This window comes from Antennarius striatus, chromosome 1, assembly GCF_040054535.1.
Source record: "Antennarius striatus isolate MH-2024 chromosome 1, ASM4005453v1, whole genome shotgun sequence".
Classification (NCBI taxonomy): Eukaryota; Metazoa; Chordata; class Actinopteri; order Lophiiformes; family Antennariidae; genus Antennarius; species Antennarius striatus.
Window position 1 is genome coordinate 27,836,420 of NC_090776.1, and position 17,831 is coordinate 27,854,250.

General features: G+C 45.5%; 1 protein-coding gene across 2 annotated transcripts; it reads left to right on the top strand.

The window, feature by feature from the left end:
- Window positions 1-8,514: 8,514 nt before the first annotated feature.
- On the top strand, window positions 8,515-16,127 carry chrna5 (cholinergic receptor, nicotinic, alpha 5). 2 transcript variants are annotated; one of them, XM_068341947.1, is made up of 8 exons: window positions 8,515-8,621; window positions 9,334-9,468; window positions 11,907-12,058; window positions 12,171-12,215; window positions 13,512-13,621; window positions 13,746-13,923; window positions 14,008-14,694; window positions 15,279-16,127. In XM_068341947.1, exons 2-8 carry the CDS (start codon window positions 9,387-9,389, stop codon window positions 15,432-15,434), a joined length of 1,410 nt encoding a protein of 469 aa, XP_068198048.1. In that variant the 5' UTR covers window positions 8,515-8,621; window positions 9,334-9,386; the 3' UTR covers window positions 15,435-16,127. The 2 variants fall into 2 exon arrangements, with proteins under 2 accessions (XP_068198048.1, XP_068198134.1); XM_068342033.1 differs by having other exon boundaries at window positions 8,535-8,621; window positions 9,387-9,468.
- The last annotated feature ends 1,704 nt before the right edge of the window (window positions 16,128-17,831 follow it).

Below are 17,831 nucleotides of genomic sequence, written 5' to 3' on the forward strand. Positions count from 1 at the left end.
CTTGGCTCTGGGGACCTTGAGGAGGTTGGCTGTGCTGGAGCGGAGGGTGCGTGAGGAGGTCTGGGGGACGAGGACTTCCTTTAGGTAGGCTGGAGCATTACCGTGTACGCACTGGTGGGTGAGGAGGGAGATCTTATATGTGATCCTGAGTCCCACAGGGAGTCAGTGCAGTGATTCCAGGATGGGGGTGATGTGGTCATATTTCCGTACCCTCATCAGGATCCTAGCAGCGCTGTTCTGTATGTATTGGAGCTTGTGAATGCTCTTCATGGGATCCCGATGAGGAGCGCATTACAATAATCCAGCCTGGAGGAGACAAAGGCGTGTACTAGTTTTTCAGCATCGGGCAGAGAGTGGGGCAGAGCGTGGCAATGTTCCTACGGTGGTAGAAGGAGGTCTTACACAGATGCTTGGTGTGGGTGTCAAATGTCAAGTGGGGGTCCATTCTCACGCCCAGGTTGGTGACTGCTGTGGAGAGTGGAATGACCCAACCAGCAAAGATGATACAGGTTATGGGGGATGATCGTACTTGGTGTGGAGTATCGACAAGTATGGCTTCGGTTTTGGAGCTGTTGAGTTTAAATAATTGTGGTTCATCCACGCCTTAGTCTCCTCCAGACAGGCTGACAGTGCAGCTGGTGATGGAGATGATGACAGGGCTGTAGGAGACGTCGACTCCGTCCTTATGTAGAGCTGCGTGTCGTCGGCATAGCAGTGAAATGACACGCCGTGCCTGCTGATGACACTGTCACAATCCGCTCCTGGTTTTCCCCTCATCCGCCCAGCTCTACCTGCCTTCCACTCCAAACTCATCAGTGCAACTGCCTTCACCTGTGTTTCCTCACCTGATTAGCACCTGCCTGCTCAGTACATATACCCTCCCATTCCTCTGAGCCTCTGCCAGATTGTCTTTGTGTCATGCATAGCTCTCTCGTATTGATCTCCGGACTGCTTCCTCGGTTACGACCCTGCCTGTCTTCGACCCGTCTTCCTCGTCTCTGCCCCGGTAAACTGACCAGCCTTCTGTCGTTGACTACTCTGCCTGCTCGTTCCTTGTCTGATACCTGTCACCTGGGATTCCTGGTTACGGAGACTGTTTGTCTGGAATATTGCTGCCATTCTGTGCGAACCCCAGAATAAACTGTTGGACTATTACTGCTCTGGTCTCAGTCTGTGCTGTACGTGGGTCCTACCTCTGACCCGCTACAGTACAATCTGGCCATAAATGGATCCAGCACAGGTTGATCACCGGATCTCCCGGATGGAGGACATGCTTAACCAGCTGGTTGCGAATTCTGTTGCGGCTGCAGCAGAAAACCAGCAGGTTCTGGCACAAGTTCGGTGTGATGTAGCAAGTCTCCACGCCCGCACCCAGGCCCTGGGGCCAACACCGTCTGTCTCACCGGGAGCCACGTTCTCGTCACCTGCCTCGGCGGGCGCTGCTGCTCCGCCGTCCGCCTCAGCGGGTGTCGCCGCCGTTCCGCCTTCGATCCGGGAGCCTAACGTGGGAGCACCGGAGCGTTATGACGGCGATCCTGCCACCTGCAACGCCTTTCTCTGCAACTGTTCCATCATTTTCTCCCTCCAGCCGCTCACCTTCTCCTCGGAGGAGGCTAAGGTGGCTTACACCGTCAATCACCTCACCGGGCGGGCACGTCTGTGGGGCACTGCGGAGTGGCAGAGAGGGACTCCCGCCTGTCGATCTTTCCAGTCCTTCGCCGACGAGCTCCGGAAGGTTTTTGGTACTGGACCTCTGGGGGCCGACGCCGGACGAGAACTGCTGGATCTGGTCCAGGGCAGCCGTTCAGTCACGGATTACGCTATAGACTTTCGTACTACGGCCCCTCTGTGTGACTGGAACCCGGTCGCCCTCCGTGATGTTTTTTTGCGGGGCCTGGCTGGATACATCAAGGACGAGCTGGTCGCTTATGAGCTGCCGTCAACACTGGAGCGCCTGATTGAACTCGCCACCCGCATTGATCTGCGCATCCAGGCACGCCGGAGAGAGAGACGCTCTGAGCTCCAGCCACGCCCTTCCCGTCCCCGCAGTCCTCCTCGCTCCAAGCCTACAGCGGCGCTGACCTCTCTCCTGTCTGCCTCAGTCACCCCTGTGTGTGAGGGGGATCCGGAGCCGATGCAGCTTGGCCGCACCCGCCTCTCACCTGAGGAGAGGGAGAGAAGACAGCGCTTGAACCTCTGTATGTACTGTGGTCAGCCAGGACACTTCGTCAGCCGGTGCCCAGTAAAAGCCAGAGCTCACCAGTGAACGGAGGCATACTGGTGAGCTCCATCGCTGATCCCGCCTCCTCTGAAAGGCCAAGCATCACCGCCAAGTTCCTGCTGCCTTCTGGTTCCCACTCCATCGCCGCCCTCCTGGATTCTGGGGCTGATGGGAGCATCATGGACGAGAACCTCGCTCTTCAGCTGGGACTACGCCCGGAGCCGCTGCCGTCGCCCATTGCAGCCAGAGCCCTGGACGGACATGTGCTGGGGAGGGTAACATCTCAAACCAACCCGGTGCGCATGCTCCTGCCAGGGGGGCACGGTGAGAGCATCCAGTTTCTGCTTCTGTCCACACCTAACCAGCCCGTCATTCTGGGGTACCCCTGGCTCCGCCTGCACAATCCTAACATCGACTGGACAACCTGCTCCGTTCGGGAGTGGGGCGCGACCTGCCAGCGGACCTGTCTCGAGGCGTCGTCAGCTTCTTCTGCTCCTGCTTCTACTCCTGCTCCTGACCTCACTGGGGTTCCAGCTGTGTACCACTGCCTAAGAGAGGTATTTAACAAAGCTAAAGCCACCTCCCTGCCGCCACACCGCCCTTATGACTGTGCGATTGACTTACTACCGGGCACATCACCTCCCAAGGGACGCTTGTACTCTCTCTCTGCCCCTGAGAGAAAAGCCATGGAGGTATACATTAAAGACTCCTTGGCGGCAGGGATCATCCGCCCCTCTTCTTCACCTGCTGGCGCAGGATTTTTTTTTGTAGAAGAGAAGGATAAGACACTGCGTCCCTGCATAGACTATCGTGGACTTAATAATATCACGGTTAAGAACCGCTACCCCCTCCCGCTCCTCTCCACGGCTTTTGAACTGCTCCAGGGGGCGACGGTGTTCTCAAAACTCGATCTGAGGAATGCGTATCATCTGGTTCGCATCCGGGAGGGAGATGAGTGGATGACTGCCTTCAACACCCCGACAGGGCATTACGAGTATCGTGTGATGCCCTTCGGTTTGACAAATGCCCCTGCAGTTTTCCAAGCCCTGGTGAACGATGTGCTCCGAGACATGTTGAATAAGTACGTCTTTGTGTATCTGGATGACATCCTGATCTTTTCCCGCAGCCAGGAGGAGCACGTCGTCCACGTCAGATCCGTCCTCCGCCGCCTCCTGGACAACGCCCTCTTCGTCAAGGCGGAGAAGTGTGAGTTCCATGTACCCTCAGTCTCCTTCCTGGGGTACATTATTGCCAAAGACTGCATAAAGATGGACCCTGCTAAGGTTTCGGCTGTAACCTCCTGGCCGGTCCCGGAGACACGCAAGCAACTGCAACGTTTCTTGGGTTTTGCCAATTTCTACCGGCGCTTCATCAGAGGTTTCAGCTCCATTGCATCTCCCCTCTCGGCCCTCACCTCATCCAAGACCTCCTTCCGTTGGACCGATGCAGCTCAAGGAGCCTTCGACACCCTCAAGACTCGTTTCTCCACTGCCCCCATCCTCCAGATTCCCGATCCAGAGCGCCAGTTCACTGTGGAGGTGGATGCATCCAGCGTGGGGGTGGGGGCGATCCTGTCCCAGCGCGCCGCCAAAGACCAGAAGCTCCATCCCTGCGCCTTTTTCTCTCGCCGTCTCACTCCCACAGAGAGGAATTATGACATTGGTAACAGGGAGCTTCTGGCGGTAAAGGCAGCCTTGGAGGAGTGGCGCCATTGGCTAGAGGGGGCCAATGTGCCATTCATTGTGTGGACTGATCACCGCAACCTGGAATATATTCGCTCGGCCAAGAGACTGAACTCAAGGCAAGCCCGCTGGTCACTGTTCTTTGACAGATTTAATTTCACGCTGTCCTATCGGCCAGGCTCCCGTAATACCAAGCCAGATGCACTGTCCCGCCGATTTCCTGAGAGCCCGGATGAAAGACCTGAACCCTCCACCATTATTCCAGCCTCCTGCCTCGTCGCTTGCGTCACCTGGGAGATCGAGGAGAGGGTGCGAGCAGCCGCTGAGGATCAGCCCGGTCCTAGTTCCTGTCCTCCTGACCGCCTGTTTGTTCCGGCTAGGCTCCGTTCCGATGTGCTCCAGTGGGGGCACGCCTCCCGGCTCACCTGTCATCCAGGCATTCAGCGCACTTGTGATGTCCTGCAGCAGCGCTTTTGGTGGCCTTCGCTGGAGGAGGATGTCCGTGGCTACGTCAACGCGTGTCCTGTTTGTAACCAGAATAAGACTCCTCGTCACCCACCAGCCGGCCTCCTGCACCCCCTGCCTGTCCCTCATCGCCCTTGGTCACACATTTCCCTGGACTTTGTTACCGGTCTACCCCCCTCCAGGGGTCACACTGCCATCCTCACAGTGGTAGACCGGTTCAGCAAAATGGCACACTTCATTCCCCTTCCCAAGCTTCCTTCTGCCAAAGAGACTGCCAGTCTGGTCCTCCAACACATCTTTCGGCTCCATGGTCTGCCCACCGACATCGTCTCTGACCGGGGCCCCCAGTTCACGTCCATCTTCTGGAAGGAGTTTTGCAGTCTGCTGGGGTCCTCGGTCAGCCTCACCTCTGGTTTTCACCCCCAGTCCAACGGGCAGACTGAGAGAGCTAACCAGGACCTGGAAACCACGCTTCGCTGTCTCACGGCTGACAATCCTGCTTCCTGGTCGGAGCAACTCATCTGGGTGGAATATGCCCACAACACCCTCACCTGCTCCTCCACGGGCCTTTCCCCCTTCCAGTGTGCCTATGGGTATCGGCCGCCACTCTTTGCTCACCAAGAGAGGGAGGCTGCCTGCCCGTCGGCTCAAGCCTTTGTCCGTCGCTGCCGGCGCACCTGGGAACGAGCACGCACCGCCCTCCTGAAGTCTGCTGACCGCTACGCTGCCGCCGCCAACAAGCGCCGCAAGCCTGCTCCCACCTACCAGGTCGGCCAGAGGGTCTGGCTCTCCACCCGTGACCTGCCCCTCAAGGTGGAGAGTCGCAAGCTGGCTCCCAGGTTTGTGGGGCCCTTCCCCATCACTCGCATCATTAACCCGGAAGCGGTCCGCCTGCAGCTTCCAGGGTCCATGAGGATCCACCCAACTTTCCACGTCTCCAAAATCAAGCCTGTCCGGGTGAGTCCTCTTGTTCCCCCTACACCACCCCCTCCTCCTCCTCAGCTTGTCGATGGTGGTCCTGTGTATGCTGTCAAGCGCCTCTTGCGCTCTCGCCGCCGTGGACGTGGTATGCAGTATCTGGTGGACTGGGAAGGTTACGGTCCGGTGGATCGTTCCTGGATTCCGGCCCGGTTCATCGTGGATCCTCGGCTCATCGCAGACTTTCACCGCCTGCATCCGGACCAGCCTGCTCCATCCTTCATCCCGTCCCCTGGGGGACCTGCTGCTGATGGGCCTGCCGACCCACCGGAACATGGTGGCTCGGATGTGGATGCTTCCTCCTGCTCGTCTTCCTTTTCTGCAGACGACGATGTGGCCTCCGCTGTCTCGGAGGAGTTTTAGCCCCCCTCCGGCCTCCCCCCTCCCTCCCCGCTCAGTCTGGGACGTCTGGAGCCGTCCCTTGAAGGGGGGGGTCCTGTCACAATCCGCTCCTGGTTTTCCCCTCATCCGCCCAGCTCTACCTGCCTTCCACTCCAAACTCATCAGTGCAACTGCCTTCACCTGTGTTTCCTCACCTGATTAGCACCTGCCTGCTCAGTACATATACCCTCCCATTCCTCTGAGCCTCTGCCAGATTGTCTTTGTGTCATGCATAGCTCTCTCGTATTGATCTCCGGACTGCTTCCTCGGTTACGACCCTGCCTGTCTTCGACCCGTCTTCCTCGTCTCTGCCCCGGTAAACTGACCAGCCTTCTGTCGTTGACTACTCTGCCTGCTCGTTCCTTGTCTGATACCTGTCACCTGGGATTCCTGGTTACGGAGACTGTTTGTCTGGAATATTGCTGCCATTCTGTGCGAACCCCAGAATAAACTGTTGGACTATTACTGCTCTGGTCTCAGTCTGTGCTGTACGTGGGTCCTACCTCTGACCCGCTACAGACACGGCCGAGGGGGAGCATGTATAGGGTGAATAAGAGGGGGCCAAGGACAGATCTCTGTGGGACACCACAGGTGTCATATATTCATATATTCATTCATTCATCTGTTAAATGAATTAACTTCTTCTTTTCCTTTTGGCTTTTCCCTTCAGGGGTCACCACAGCGAATCAGTTGCCTCCATCTAACCCTGTCTTCTACATCCTGTTCTCTCACACCAACTACCTTCATGTCCTCCTTCACTACATCCATAAACCTCCTCTTTGGTCTTCCTCTAGACCTCCTGCCTGGCAGTTCAAAACTCAGCATCCTTCTACCAATATATTCACTATCTCTCCTCTGGACATGTCCAAACCATCTCAGTCTGGCCTCTCTGACTTTATCTCCAGAACCTCTAACATGTGCTGTCCCTCTGATGTACTCTTTCTGGATCCTATCCATCCTGGTCACTCCCGGAGAGAACCTCAGCATCTCCATCTCTGCTACCTCCAGCTCTGCCTCCTGTCTTTTCCCCAGTGACACTGTCTCTAGACCAAACAACATCGCTACAGCACAGTATGACAACTAATGGTACTAGCCCGGCTAATGCAAACATTAGTGAATGTTGGCATCTCTGTCTCTCTGTCTTTGTCTCTCTCTCTCTAGAGCAACAGCATTGTAAGAAAAGACAAATAGTCAGAGAAAGCGCCATCCATCACCGATGTGCTCAGTCAGGACGTGGTTTAGCCCATGCGCATTTCGGAGCGCTGGACTCAGACTTCTGGGTGTTTTTTACTTTATTTTCTATGTAACAGTTTTTACTGTCAACAAATACATGTATAATTTTCCCAGTACGTCATGGGCTGACTACAACAATCAAGCACATTTTATCCGATTTACATATATCATAGTTACCTCTGTTCAAAATCACTTCTTTCAGTGTTGAGATTACCACCAATGATGACAAGCCTTGTTTTTCCACCGAGGGGCGATCCCATCCCAGACAATCTGTCAGTGCAGCAATCAACATAGCATTCTCCATGTCTTCTCCACACTTTGACCCTATACAATCCATCTGCTGTAGACAGAATCTAGACTAATCACAGAACATAACTTTCCTCCACATGTCCAGGTTCAGCGTAGGTGTTGTCGACACCAGTACAGATGGGCCTGACAGTGAAAGGCGGCCATGGCAGACTTCCTAGCAGCCATATGAGACGAAAGATTAACTACGATCAATCTCTTCCGGATTGTCTGGGCAGATTTGTCACATTTTTCATGGGTGCAACCCATCAGCTCTTTCAGGAACAGCAGCAGTAATAGAATAATTGTAGCTGATGAATTGTAGTTGAAATACAGCCAGGTGAAAGATGTACAACTTAGTGGGCGTGACTAATCATAGTATAAAATCAATAAGTGGAAAATTTAACAATTGCACGACTCCTTAGATAGTACTATATCTAAGGAGCGAGAGAGAGAGAGATTTGATTTTGATGTTTAACATCACGTTTATTAATAAAAGTCAAATCACAAAATAATCACGTTGACACAAAATCCAACAGAGATTTACGTAAAGAACGTTGTCATTATAATTTAAGTTTGTTTTCCAAACATTAACTTTAATCTCATTAATTCAGCCCAAACATAAAATGAATAAAAATAAGATGAAAGATGTTGAAATTTCAAAAAAAAAAAAATGCTTTAAAAGTGTTTTTGTTTTATTTGTTAGTCGGTTAATATTAAGTTAAGAAAAATCAGGTTTTTCTCAAGATGATAAAAATAAATAAAGGAAGTTATAAATGGTAGGCCGCGCAAGTGAAAAAGGTTAGATTTGTAAAAGACCAATAAAGGCGTGGAAGGAAAAATTTCATATTTATTTATTCAATATTATAAATGTGTATAATAATAATGGCAAAAAGCTAAGGTTGACTTTTTATCCCATTGTATGCAACATCCCTAGACCCCCCAGTGTCCTATAGAAGCACACCATCTCATGTAGAGAGAAAACAGGAAAGATCTGGTGATACAAACTAAAGCATCACATAGCTGGGGACATGGAGCGACCTTGAAACTTTCATGGGGGGAAAATGCAGCAGAATGTCGACGCAGTCCCCTGACACTGCTGGGGCGGGAGCGACTACTTGTTTCCGTGATTAGTGACCATGGAAATACCGTGAAGATGATGAGGGGTGGAGCTACGGAGGAGGGGGGGATGAGTGCGTCTCCTGTGCTCAATTGGAGGCGGTAGGCAGGGAAGCAGCGTCTGTGTGAGGCGACAAAACGGACCGTCGTGGAATGGAGGAGGGCTGGAGCAGCTCTGTCGCTGTGATCAGGACTCCCACCGCCTCCACCACCAACGCCACTCTGGACTGTGTGTAAATGGGAGACACGCCGAGGAGGTAATGCATACAAGATGTGCATGCTTACTGTGAAGAATGTAATGAATGCCTTGGGAGGGGGAGGATGGAGGATGGGGGGGTTAGCACAGTGAAAGGAGGAGAGCGCGTTCTTGAATTGTAGTTAGTTAATGCAGTTAGTTTTTTTTGGTACAAATAGTATTATCTATCTATCTATCTATCTATCTATCTATCTATCTATCTATCTATCTATCTATCTATCTATCTATCTATCTATCTATCCATGTCTCTGTATGTATATGTATGCATACTGTACTTATACAGACACACACACATATATATACATGTACTGAATATATATATATATATATATATATATATATACATATACTGTATAAACACAGTGTATATACATATACAGTATATACACACACAAATACATATATATATATGTAATAGACTGTCTGATACATACAGTATATATATATATATGTATATATATATATACATATATATATACTGTATGTATCATATATATATATATATATATATATATATATATATATATATATATATATATATATATATATAGCTTATTAAATGAATTTACTGATTGCATATAATTTGAACAAATGAAATATTTTGAATTGGGAATTGAACCCTTAAACCAAGTCATGATTGAAGCCATGCTCCATGGCTCAGATGTTTATCCAGCACACATAAAGGCTTGTAGCTCTTGATATTTGTTTCACAGACCCATGATGCCAGAGGGACCGACTTTGTTGATCCGGTGCTTTCTCTGATAAGATGCTGGGAGCAGGAGCGGCAGTCACCTCAACAGCACTGCTGCTGCCATTGCTGTGCTGCTGTCACCTGTGTTGCTCGCTGCGTAAGTATCCTAAAGGCTGGGGAAACCTCATCAAATCACCAAGGTGGAATGTAATAGCCCAATGATAGCAATGTTCAAGACAAACTGGACTGTAGTGTATCCTGGAATTTAGACACAGGGAAAAAAGAAAAACCAGTGAGTGTTTCTCTGGGGCATAGATTATCAAACATTTAATTATTATGACAAGCGGCATAAAGCATGTCGGAAGTTTTCAAATGGCAAACAAATGGTCATCAGAAACGAACAAAGACAACAATTACATTACAGCACATAATAACTTTATACCATATATTGTGTGATGAATGAAACTCTGTTGGATGTACAGATGACTGAGTGAGCTGATGAAATTAAGCACTAGTGAACGCTAGTTAGCAGGCTGATGACAAAGTGTGTGTATTATTAATAGGCACCATAGCAGGAAAGGAAATAGGAAATAATAAGAAACCACAGTTACTGTGTGCATTTCGTGATCTACGTTCATGTATCGACTATGTGGTATATTTCTTTTTGGCTTTTGCTGTACATTTCAACTTTCTCTTTTTATATCTTTCAGTCACTGATATTTTGCACATTATATATGTATCCCATATTTCATTTACATTGATTTTTGTCTTTTTCCTTACTGTAGACAGCAGGAGACAGGGACATATAGCTCCTTTAAATTGCAAGAATGAATTAACATTAAATATCAATTTTATTATGAGGTATTATTATGAGGTTATTATGAGGTAGTTTATTAGCATAAACCCGGCTTGACATTTTGCATTAATTATCCTCTAATGCATATCATAAACATGATGGGTGAGGGGCTAAGGTAATGAATTTGTGAATCTGAATTTGATCTGAATGTTTTAGCAGTGAAACTCTTTGAGTGACAAGTGTGACACCACTGCATTTCACTGCTGATGGACTTGTACATTTCATGCATGTGACAAATAAAAAGTCTTGAAGTCATTTAATTGTTGGTTTTTTAATAAGCCATGTAACTATGATCCCAGGTTTTGAATAGGTGTGATGCTGGTGTGTGGTCACAGCACACACATCTGATGTTGCTCACATTGGTCCTCAGTCTGCTCAGTGAGCTTGTATGCCCAGACACATGAAAAATTAGAGGTAACATTGCTTATCACACAGTCATTGATTTTTTGTGTTGCAGCATTGTCTTTATTGATTCACCCACACTGAGAAGGTGACACCATACATTTGATGGAAGATTTCTAGTCTCGATTCTACAGCCATAAACTAAGTTAACAACCTTGCTGGTGCATGATTCAATGGACAAGATTTGTGAAACTATGTAATCAAAATGTAATCAATATTAAGAGACAATAAGGGAGCCCTGCACCAGTTCGAATGTGATGGAAAGAGTTTTACTGGCATAGAACTTGTATAAGCGTATAATACAATTACACACTACGTCAAATCCATTCAATACAGTCTTTCATTAATTTACAGTTAGAAAGAAATGCTGTGTCTGTCCATTTTAAAAAAAAATCTTTTCTGTAGGAAATGGAGGCTCAATTTGGACGGGGCAGAAAAAGCAGCACAGGACTGGGATGGGAGTTGGCAGCATTGTACATTGTAGGATTTTTATCTTTCATGCAGTTGAAAGATAAATTAACTGTCTGAGCCAGTTAATACCAATTTATCAATTTATCTTGAATGGCCAATACTCCATGGACATTTGTACACTGTGAAGAAATAGTTCCACAATTTAATCCAGGCAGTCTTTTCATGTGTCTAATCATTTACATACCATTAAATTCATAAATAATATTTCTGTTGTTAAACGATATTTTACGAATGATTCCCACTATTAATAAGAATCTCCTACGCATTTGAGTAATACTAAATAGACATATCATATTGGCTTTATTTATTAAATGTAGTAGACAGGTGTTAAATGTCACATTGGCACTGATTTTCAAACATCTTCATCCATCCATGTTGTTGTATTTTGAGGACACCATGGTACATTGGGTGTGTGCTTGGGGTGAGACTATGGTGTCCATGCTGCTTGAAACAGAAGTTTTATCACAGAGGTCATATCCAGAAACTCTAGACAAGTAAGACCAGAAAGGTGAATGATTCCTGCTTGAGTGCAAAGCTAGGATGCTACAAAGGGTTAAGCAAGGCTATACACAAACTTCTAAGAATCTAAAATTCTTCACAATGGACAAGTGGTAGTTAGAAAAGATGTGCTTCGTGAATTATGCTTAAAAATACGCAGACAAAACAAACATAATGGCATTCCCATAACATCTACAACACACCAGTCTGATCTGGATACAAGAAAAAAAATTGTAATCAATAATTGAACCTGCTGATTCAGTCAGGTGATTTGATGATGAAACTCAGTTGCCTTGGCGGGGATTTGTGCTCTTTGGGTGCTGTCTAGTTTTTCCAGTTTACCTTTCTTGTATTCTTATCTTTTTCAGGTGTTCCAAAACTCTCCTCCTATGCAAAAGCAGAGGACCAACTTTTCAAACACCTCTTTGGAAACTACCAGAAATGGGTTCGGCCAGTGGAACATCTAAACCATACGATCCTTGTGAAATTTGGATTGGCTATTTCCCAGCTAGTTGACGTGGTGAGTAATGTATATAAAAGCACTGGTCACTGATATAATTTTATAAAAGGGTTGAAAGAAACTTCTATAAAGAATGATCAATCCCAGCATTTATGTTATTTTACCGTTCTAGGATGAGAAAAACCAACTGATGACAACCAATGTGTGGATGAAACAGGCAAGTAGAGCTATGCAACATCACACTTTGTTACATGACTTTATTTATTTGTTTCTTTGCTCAGACATGTTATTACAACAGACCTCTCCACCTTCATCTCATTTGCAACATCAACAACATCCGACAAAAAGGGCTGACGGGTGAAAGCCGTCTTGGCTTGTGTGGTCCCCGTCCCCAGATTTCAAATTAAACACTTTTCTCATCACAATTATGTTATGATACGCCTATTACCATTTTACCATTTTTTTCTTTCACTACATCCATAAACCTCCTCTTTGGTCTTCCTCTTGGCCTCCTGCCTGGCAGTTCAAAACTCAGCGTCCCTCTACCAATATATTCACTAATTATCACAAGAAAATGCTCCGAAATTTACCTCATGGATTATGGATTTACTGTACCTGGCATTTAGGGAGATCCAGTCCAGTCTTAACATTTCTTTAAGCTGATCTATTGGCAGCATCTATTGGAGCTCATTTGGCCCTGGGCCAATTCACCTTTCCCTCAGCCCTGTTGCGGTTTGCCTTCTTCATAGTGCCCGTCATGAATCTTGTGAAATATTATCACATACCATTTTTTTCCACTCGGGTCAGCTGCTCCCTTTCACGATGATGGATTGTATCATGCAAAACAAGTGCTAGAAGGGCATTGTTGTTAGCAGAAGTACCTCTCTGTCATGAAAGTCCCATGCAAAGTGGATAGAATGCCAGAGGACATCCTTTCTCATTTCATTTGGCGGTCAACCTTTTCATCATTATAATGCTGAGCGCTGATTATTTTGTCATGATTTATTTAGCATGTATAACATGTTCAGGCCATTTGTAACAATATAAGAGTGAATTTTGTTATATTTGTGTATTTGTCAAATATTTGTCAAACATTATACTGTATATCGTACATAGCAGACCTACTAAAAAATAAATGATTTCCACTCTAGAGAGTATTCTGGTTTAAACTTTTATTCTTGTGAAGAAATTGTGCAGCTTAGGACAGAAGTAATCAGGGGGGGTAGTCAAGTTGGCCAGACTTAACCAGATCAGCCTTTTGGCCCTTCAAATATACACTATGTTCTTGAATTTGGGTTAGGGTTATAATAATCCTTCATAAAACTGCAATTTGTGGTTTTGTGGCAGATTAGTTCACCAAATGACCTGGCTAGCTGTTTTCCACGATAAGTTAAATTGGCGTCCTGTTACAGCTTCCGTACAGACATGTTTGAAATCAATCTGCAAATCATTTTCCTGTAACTGTAGCAGTTTTTGATGAACTTTGCTCTTTGTATTTATTTCCTGTACGAAGGAGTGGATCGACATGAAACTCAGGTGGAACCCTGATGACTTTCTGGGCATCACAATTATTAGAGTCCCATCTGACAGGATCTGGCTCCCTGACATCGTACTGTATGATAAGTATGTGTCATTTTTTTGGAATTAACGGGATCATCATGGCCATGCTACTGACAGCACTGTATCTTAAGAAGTGTTAAGAGCTATCATGTAATTTTTAAACTAATAAATGGTTATTCTTCAACAGTTCTGATGGACGTTTCGAGGGTACCATCACTAAGGCTGTTGTCAAGTATGATGGAACAATATTATGGACGCCACCGGCCAATTATAAGTCAGCCTGCACCATAGATGTCACTTTCTTCCCCTTTGACCTCCAGAACTGTTCAATGAAGTTTGGCTCTTGGACATATGATGGGTCCCAAGTGAGACTGTACTCCACAGCATGTGCACAATACACTTTTGTCAGTCCTGACCATAAATGTGAGATTGTGCTCTGTATTCATCAGGTGGACATAATACTGGAGGACTTCCATGTGGACAAACAGGACTATTTTGACAACGGTGAATGGGAGATAGTGAAGGCCACAGGCAGCCGTGGTTTGAGGACAGACGAAAGCTCTTCCTATCCTACCATCAGTTATTTCTTCATCATTCGCAGATTGCCTCTTTTCTACACCCTCTTCCTCATCATCCCCTGCATTGGCCTGTCCTTTCTCACAATCCTTGTTTTCTATCTGCCCTCCAACTGTGGAGAGAAGATCTCTCTATGCACCTCAGTCCTGGTGTCACTCACAGTTTTCCTCCTGGTCATTGAGGAGATCATCCCCTCCTCTTCGAAGACAATACCCCTCATTGGGGAGTACCTCGTCTTCACCATGATGTTTGTGACTCTTTCCATCATTATCACCGTCTTTGCCATTAATATTCACCACAGGTCCTCTTCTACACATCATGACATGGCACCCTGGGTGAGAAGGATTTTCTTGCATTGGCTACCAAAGCTTCTGTGCATGCGCAGCCATGTGGACCGCTATGCTACACCCGGTGCAGCCAGAGTTGGAGGATTGGGTGTGATGAAGGACTCGGGTCCTGAGCAGACACCTCTCCTCTACACCAAACGAAGCCTACAAGCAGCTTTGGATGCTATTCGCTACATAACCATGCATGTGGTTAAAGAAAATGAGGTCAGAGAGGTAACTATGACAATGTGTTTCTAATTACATAGTAAGTAAGGTAGTAATTCAAAATAAAATAATTTTAGGTTCATGTTGCCCACATTCTGCAGATATGTTTTGTGATACAAAAGGCCAGTCGATAGGTTTCATTTGTGAACAATCACAACTCTACATTAAATATGAAATAGTAATCTTCACATGCATAATAGGGAATTTCTTCTCATGGTCTTTTGTCAGTAAATATGAGCTACTGATGTCTACCAGATATGAGAAAGTGATTTGGTGATGTACAATTATGGCTTCATGTGTATCTGTGCTATGATGATCCATTGCAATATGTGGTCATTGGCTTGAAGCAGAAAATGCATTATGATGACGGTTGCAAGGTTGTGTAGAAATTGTGTAGTTTAGTTGAATTTGACTTAAACTCCTGGAAGAGCTGGAGAAGAATCACTTTTCCCACATCCTTTTCTTGAAATATAACAAAAGCTGCAAATAAGTCGTAGAAGAGGAAATATTGCATGTCCGTACTCAGCATATCTGGATGGATATGAATGATTCGAGTGTTCACATGTTGCTACACATGTGTCTTTTTGTTTCAGGTGGTACAAGACTGGAAGTTTGTGGCCCAGGTTCTGGATCGAATGTTTCTTTGGGCATTTCTCCTGGTTTCAGTCCTGGGCTCTGCTCTGCTCTTCATTCCTGTCATTTACAAGTGGGCCAGCATTGTCGTCCCTCTCCATGAAAGCACTCTCTAACAACAGGGCCTCACCTAAACACAAACAAAGACAAAGCACACAAACCATCATTGTGGTTCTTTTAAATTCAACTGACTGACATACTGATACCAGTCCTTTTCTGATTATCCTCTTTCACTCTAAATTGTGACTGAGATCAAGCTCTGGATTTCTGGTGCATGTGTGTGTGTGTGTGTGTGTGTGTGTGTGTGTATCACAGAGACATGTTCTTTTGTTTTGAAATAAAAATTTTTTGTTCTGTATTACTGAGGGTACATAAAATTAAATATATGTATCATAAGGAAAGTAAAACTTGTTGGCAACAAAGAGTAGAGATTTATTATTGGTCTGGTAGAGATTCAATAGCCCTTATTAAGTACAGTACGTACGTGTCATGGAGCACGGTGATGAATACAAAGTCATTCAGTTTATTTAAATGCACATTTATGGACGGTTGTATAGCAGATATTACACTATATAGGCAGGAAAAGACCTTCGGACTCATTTCCTTAACTCTAGTCTCTTCCAATCTTTATATCTCAAATAAAGGATTCAGCTTAATTTTTCTGTAACTGGTATTCTAATATCACCAGTCCTATCATCAGTCCTATCAGTGCTTGATGATGTTATTCATAACTCTGTAATGTGATGCAAATCTCTGATTCTTTAAATCAAATCCACATTTGTACTGGTATTCCATCTGTGATTAAAGTGTACACCACACCTGTTTACAAGACACAATTATTATTTTTTTGTCAGGGCAAACCTCCAAGGTGCCTGAGGACCTGAGAATCCTGCATTCTTTATGAGGCCTGTAAGACGATCCGTGGTCATGGATTAGGATAGGCATACTGCAGTAGCCTGTTTTAGCTTAGCACCAAGACCTGACAGCTTTAGGAAAGAGGCTATATTACAACTCAAATTTGTCTTATAGATATGCGATGCGTCAAACAATGTCATGAAGACAAAAAGCCCAGAGGTTAACAACACAACTGTCCCTAAAACTCAGGAAGAAAGGCACCACGAGCACAGACATGTTGGTGACTGTTGTTATATAATGCTGGGGTGTCAACATTCCACTTGTAGTTCTAGCTGGACCAGAAAGTAAAAAGCTACATTTTACTGATAGCAAAACAAATGCCAAACAAGACGGAGAAGAGATCCATTTCTAAAGACACTACTGTATTATTTCAGTAGTTTTTTTTCTTGTTTTGACTTCACTTGTCTAATTTTGCAGAAAAGGTAACAAATAATTACGTTGGAAGCAAGTCATAGAAAACCAGCGGCTAAGATTATACCAAAATTAGAATTCTTCATAGGAATTGCTGTTACCATCTCATGATGATAAGCGGCGTCATGCATGCAATTACAGTAGTCATGGCATGACTAACTGGTGGTGCCAATTGGACACATCATCGGTTGTGTATCCAAAACTCATTGAATGTCTTTTATCACAAGAAGAAGAAATCAATTTTATTGATTTACAGTATAGAAATAATTTTTATTTTAAGGTTGTTAATTACATGCATATGCGTACAGGCCCGTAACACACACACACACACACACACACCCACATGGGCAGTGAGTTGGCCACCCTCTGGTCCCCAGCCAAGACTTAGTGAACTGATTTACTGCTGCCCCAAACACACCCTCATCCGGGGTTGGCCCGCCACAGGTTGATCAGACCTGGGCGTGTGTTGCACTGGAGGCACATTGTGGTCATCTGGCAGCCCAAACACTCCCTTTTCGCCTCAGCCACAGCCACTAACTACTTCTTTTGGTGCCATCAGTAAGCTCCTTGATGGTCTTCTGTTGAGCCTGCCTTCTGATGCCAAGTTCTTTGAGGAACCTTATGGTGGAAATGACTGATACCAAAATGTATAACTGCATGTCTCCATCTCTGGTGATCTGAAGAAATTGAGGGGAAAATACATTATTATTTTTTTAAATTCTCATAGTAAAAAGTTGGTTGGTTGTATTTCTTTTTGATGTTCAGAAAATCTGCGTACGTGTTAGATTATTCTTGAATGTATAATAAAGACTTACGTATGGGCATACCTTTGAAAATCTTTTTCTCAGAAGAACTAATTGTTAATTTATGAGTATAAAATGAAGCTATGTGCTTCATAGAGTAAGTATATTCACAGAAATCATAATAAAATTAAATAATCATCAACAATACATGCTTGCTAACTGCCTCATTGTTGTCAAATCTTGAAAAAAAAAAGCCCGAAGAGAGGCTTAACTTTAATCCACTAATGTAAGCTTTCCTGGAATTCATTGTTATGTGCTTATGACCTTCAGTGTTTCTCATCAACATCCTAACATATCTAAGCCTGCTCCGTGTGAAACAGGTATGTTTAAGAGCAAAAATCTAAAATCAGTCAGTTTGTCTGTAAATGTAAAAAAGGGAGTTTA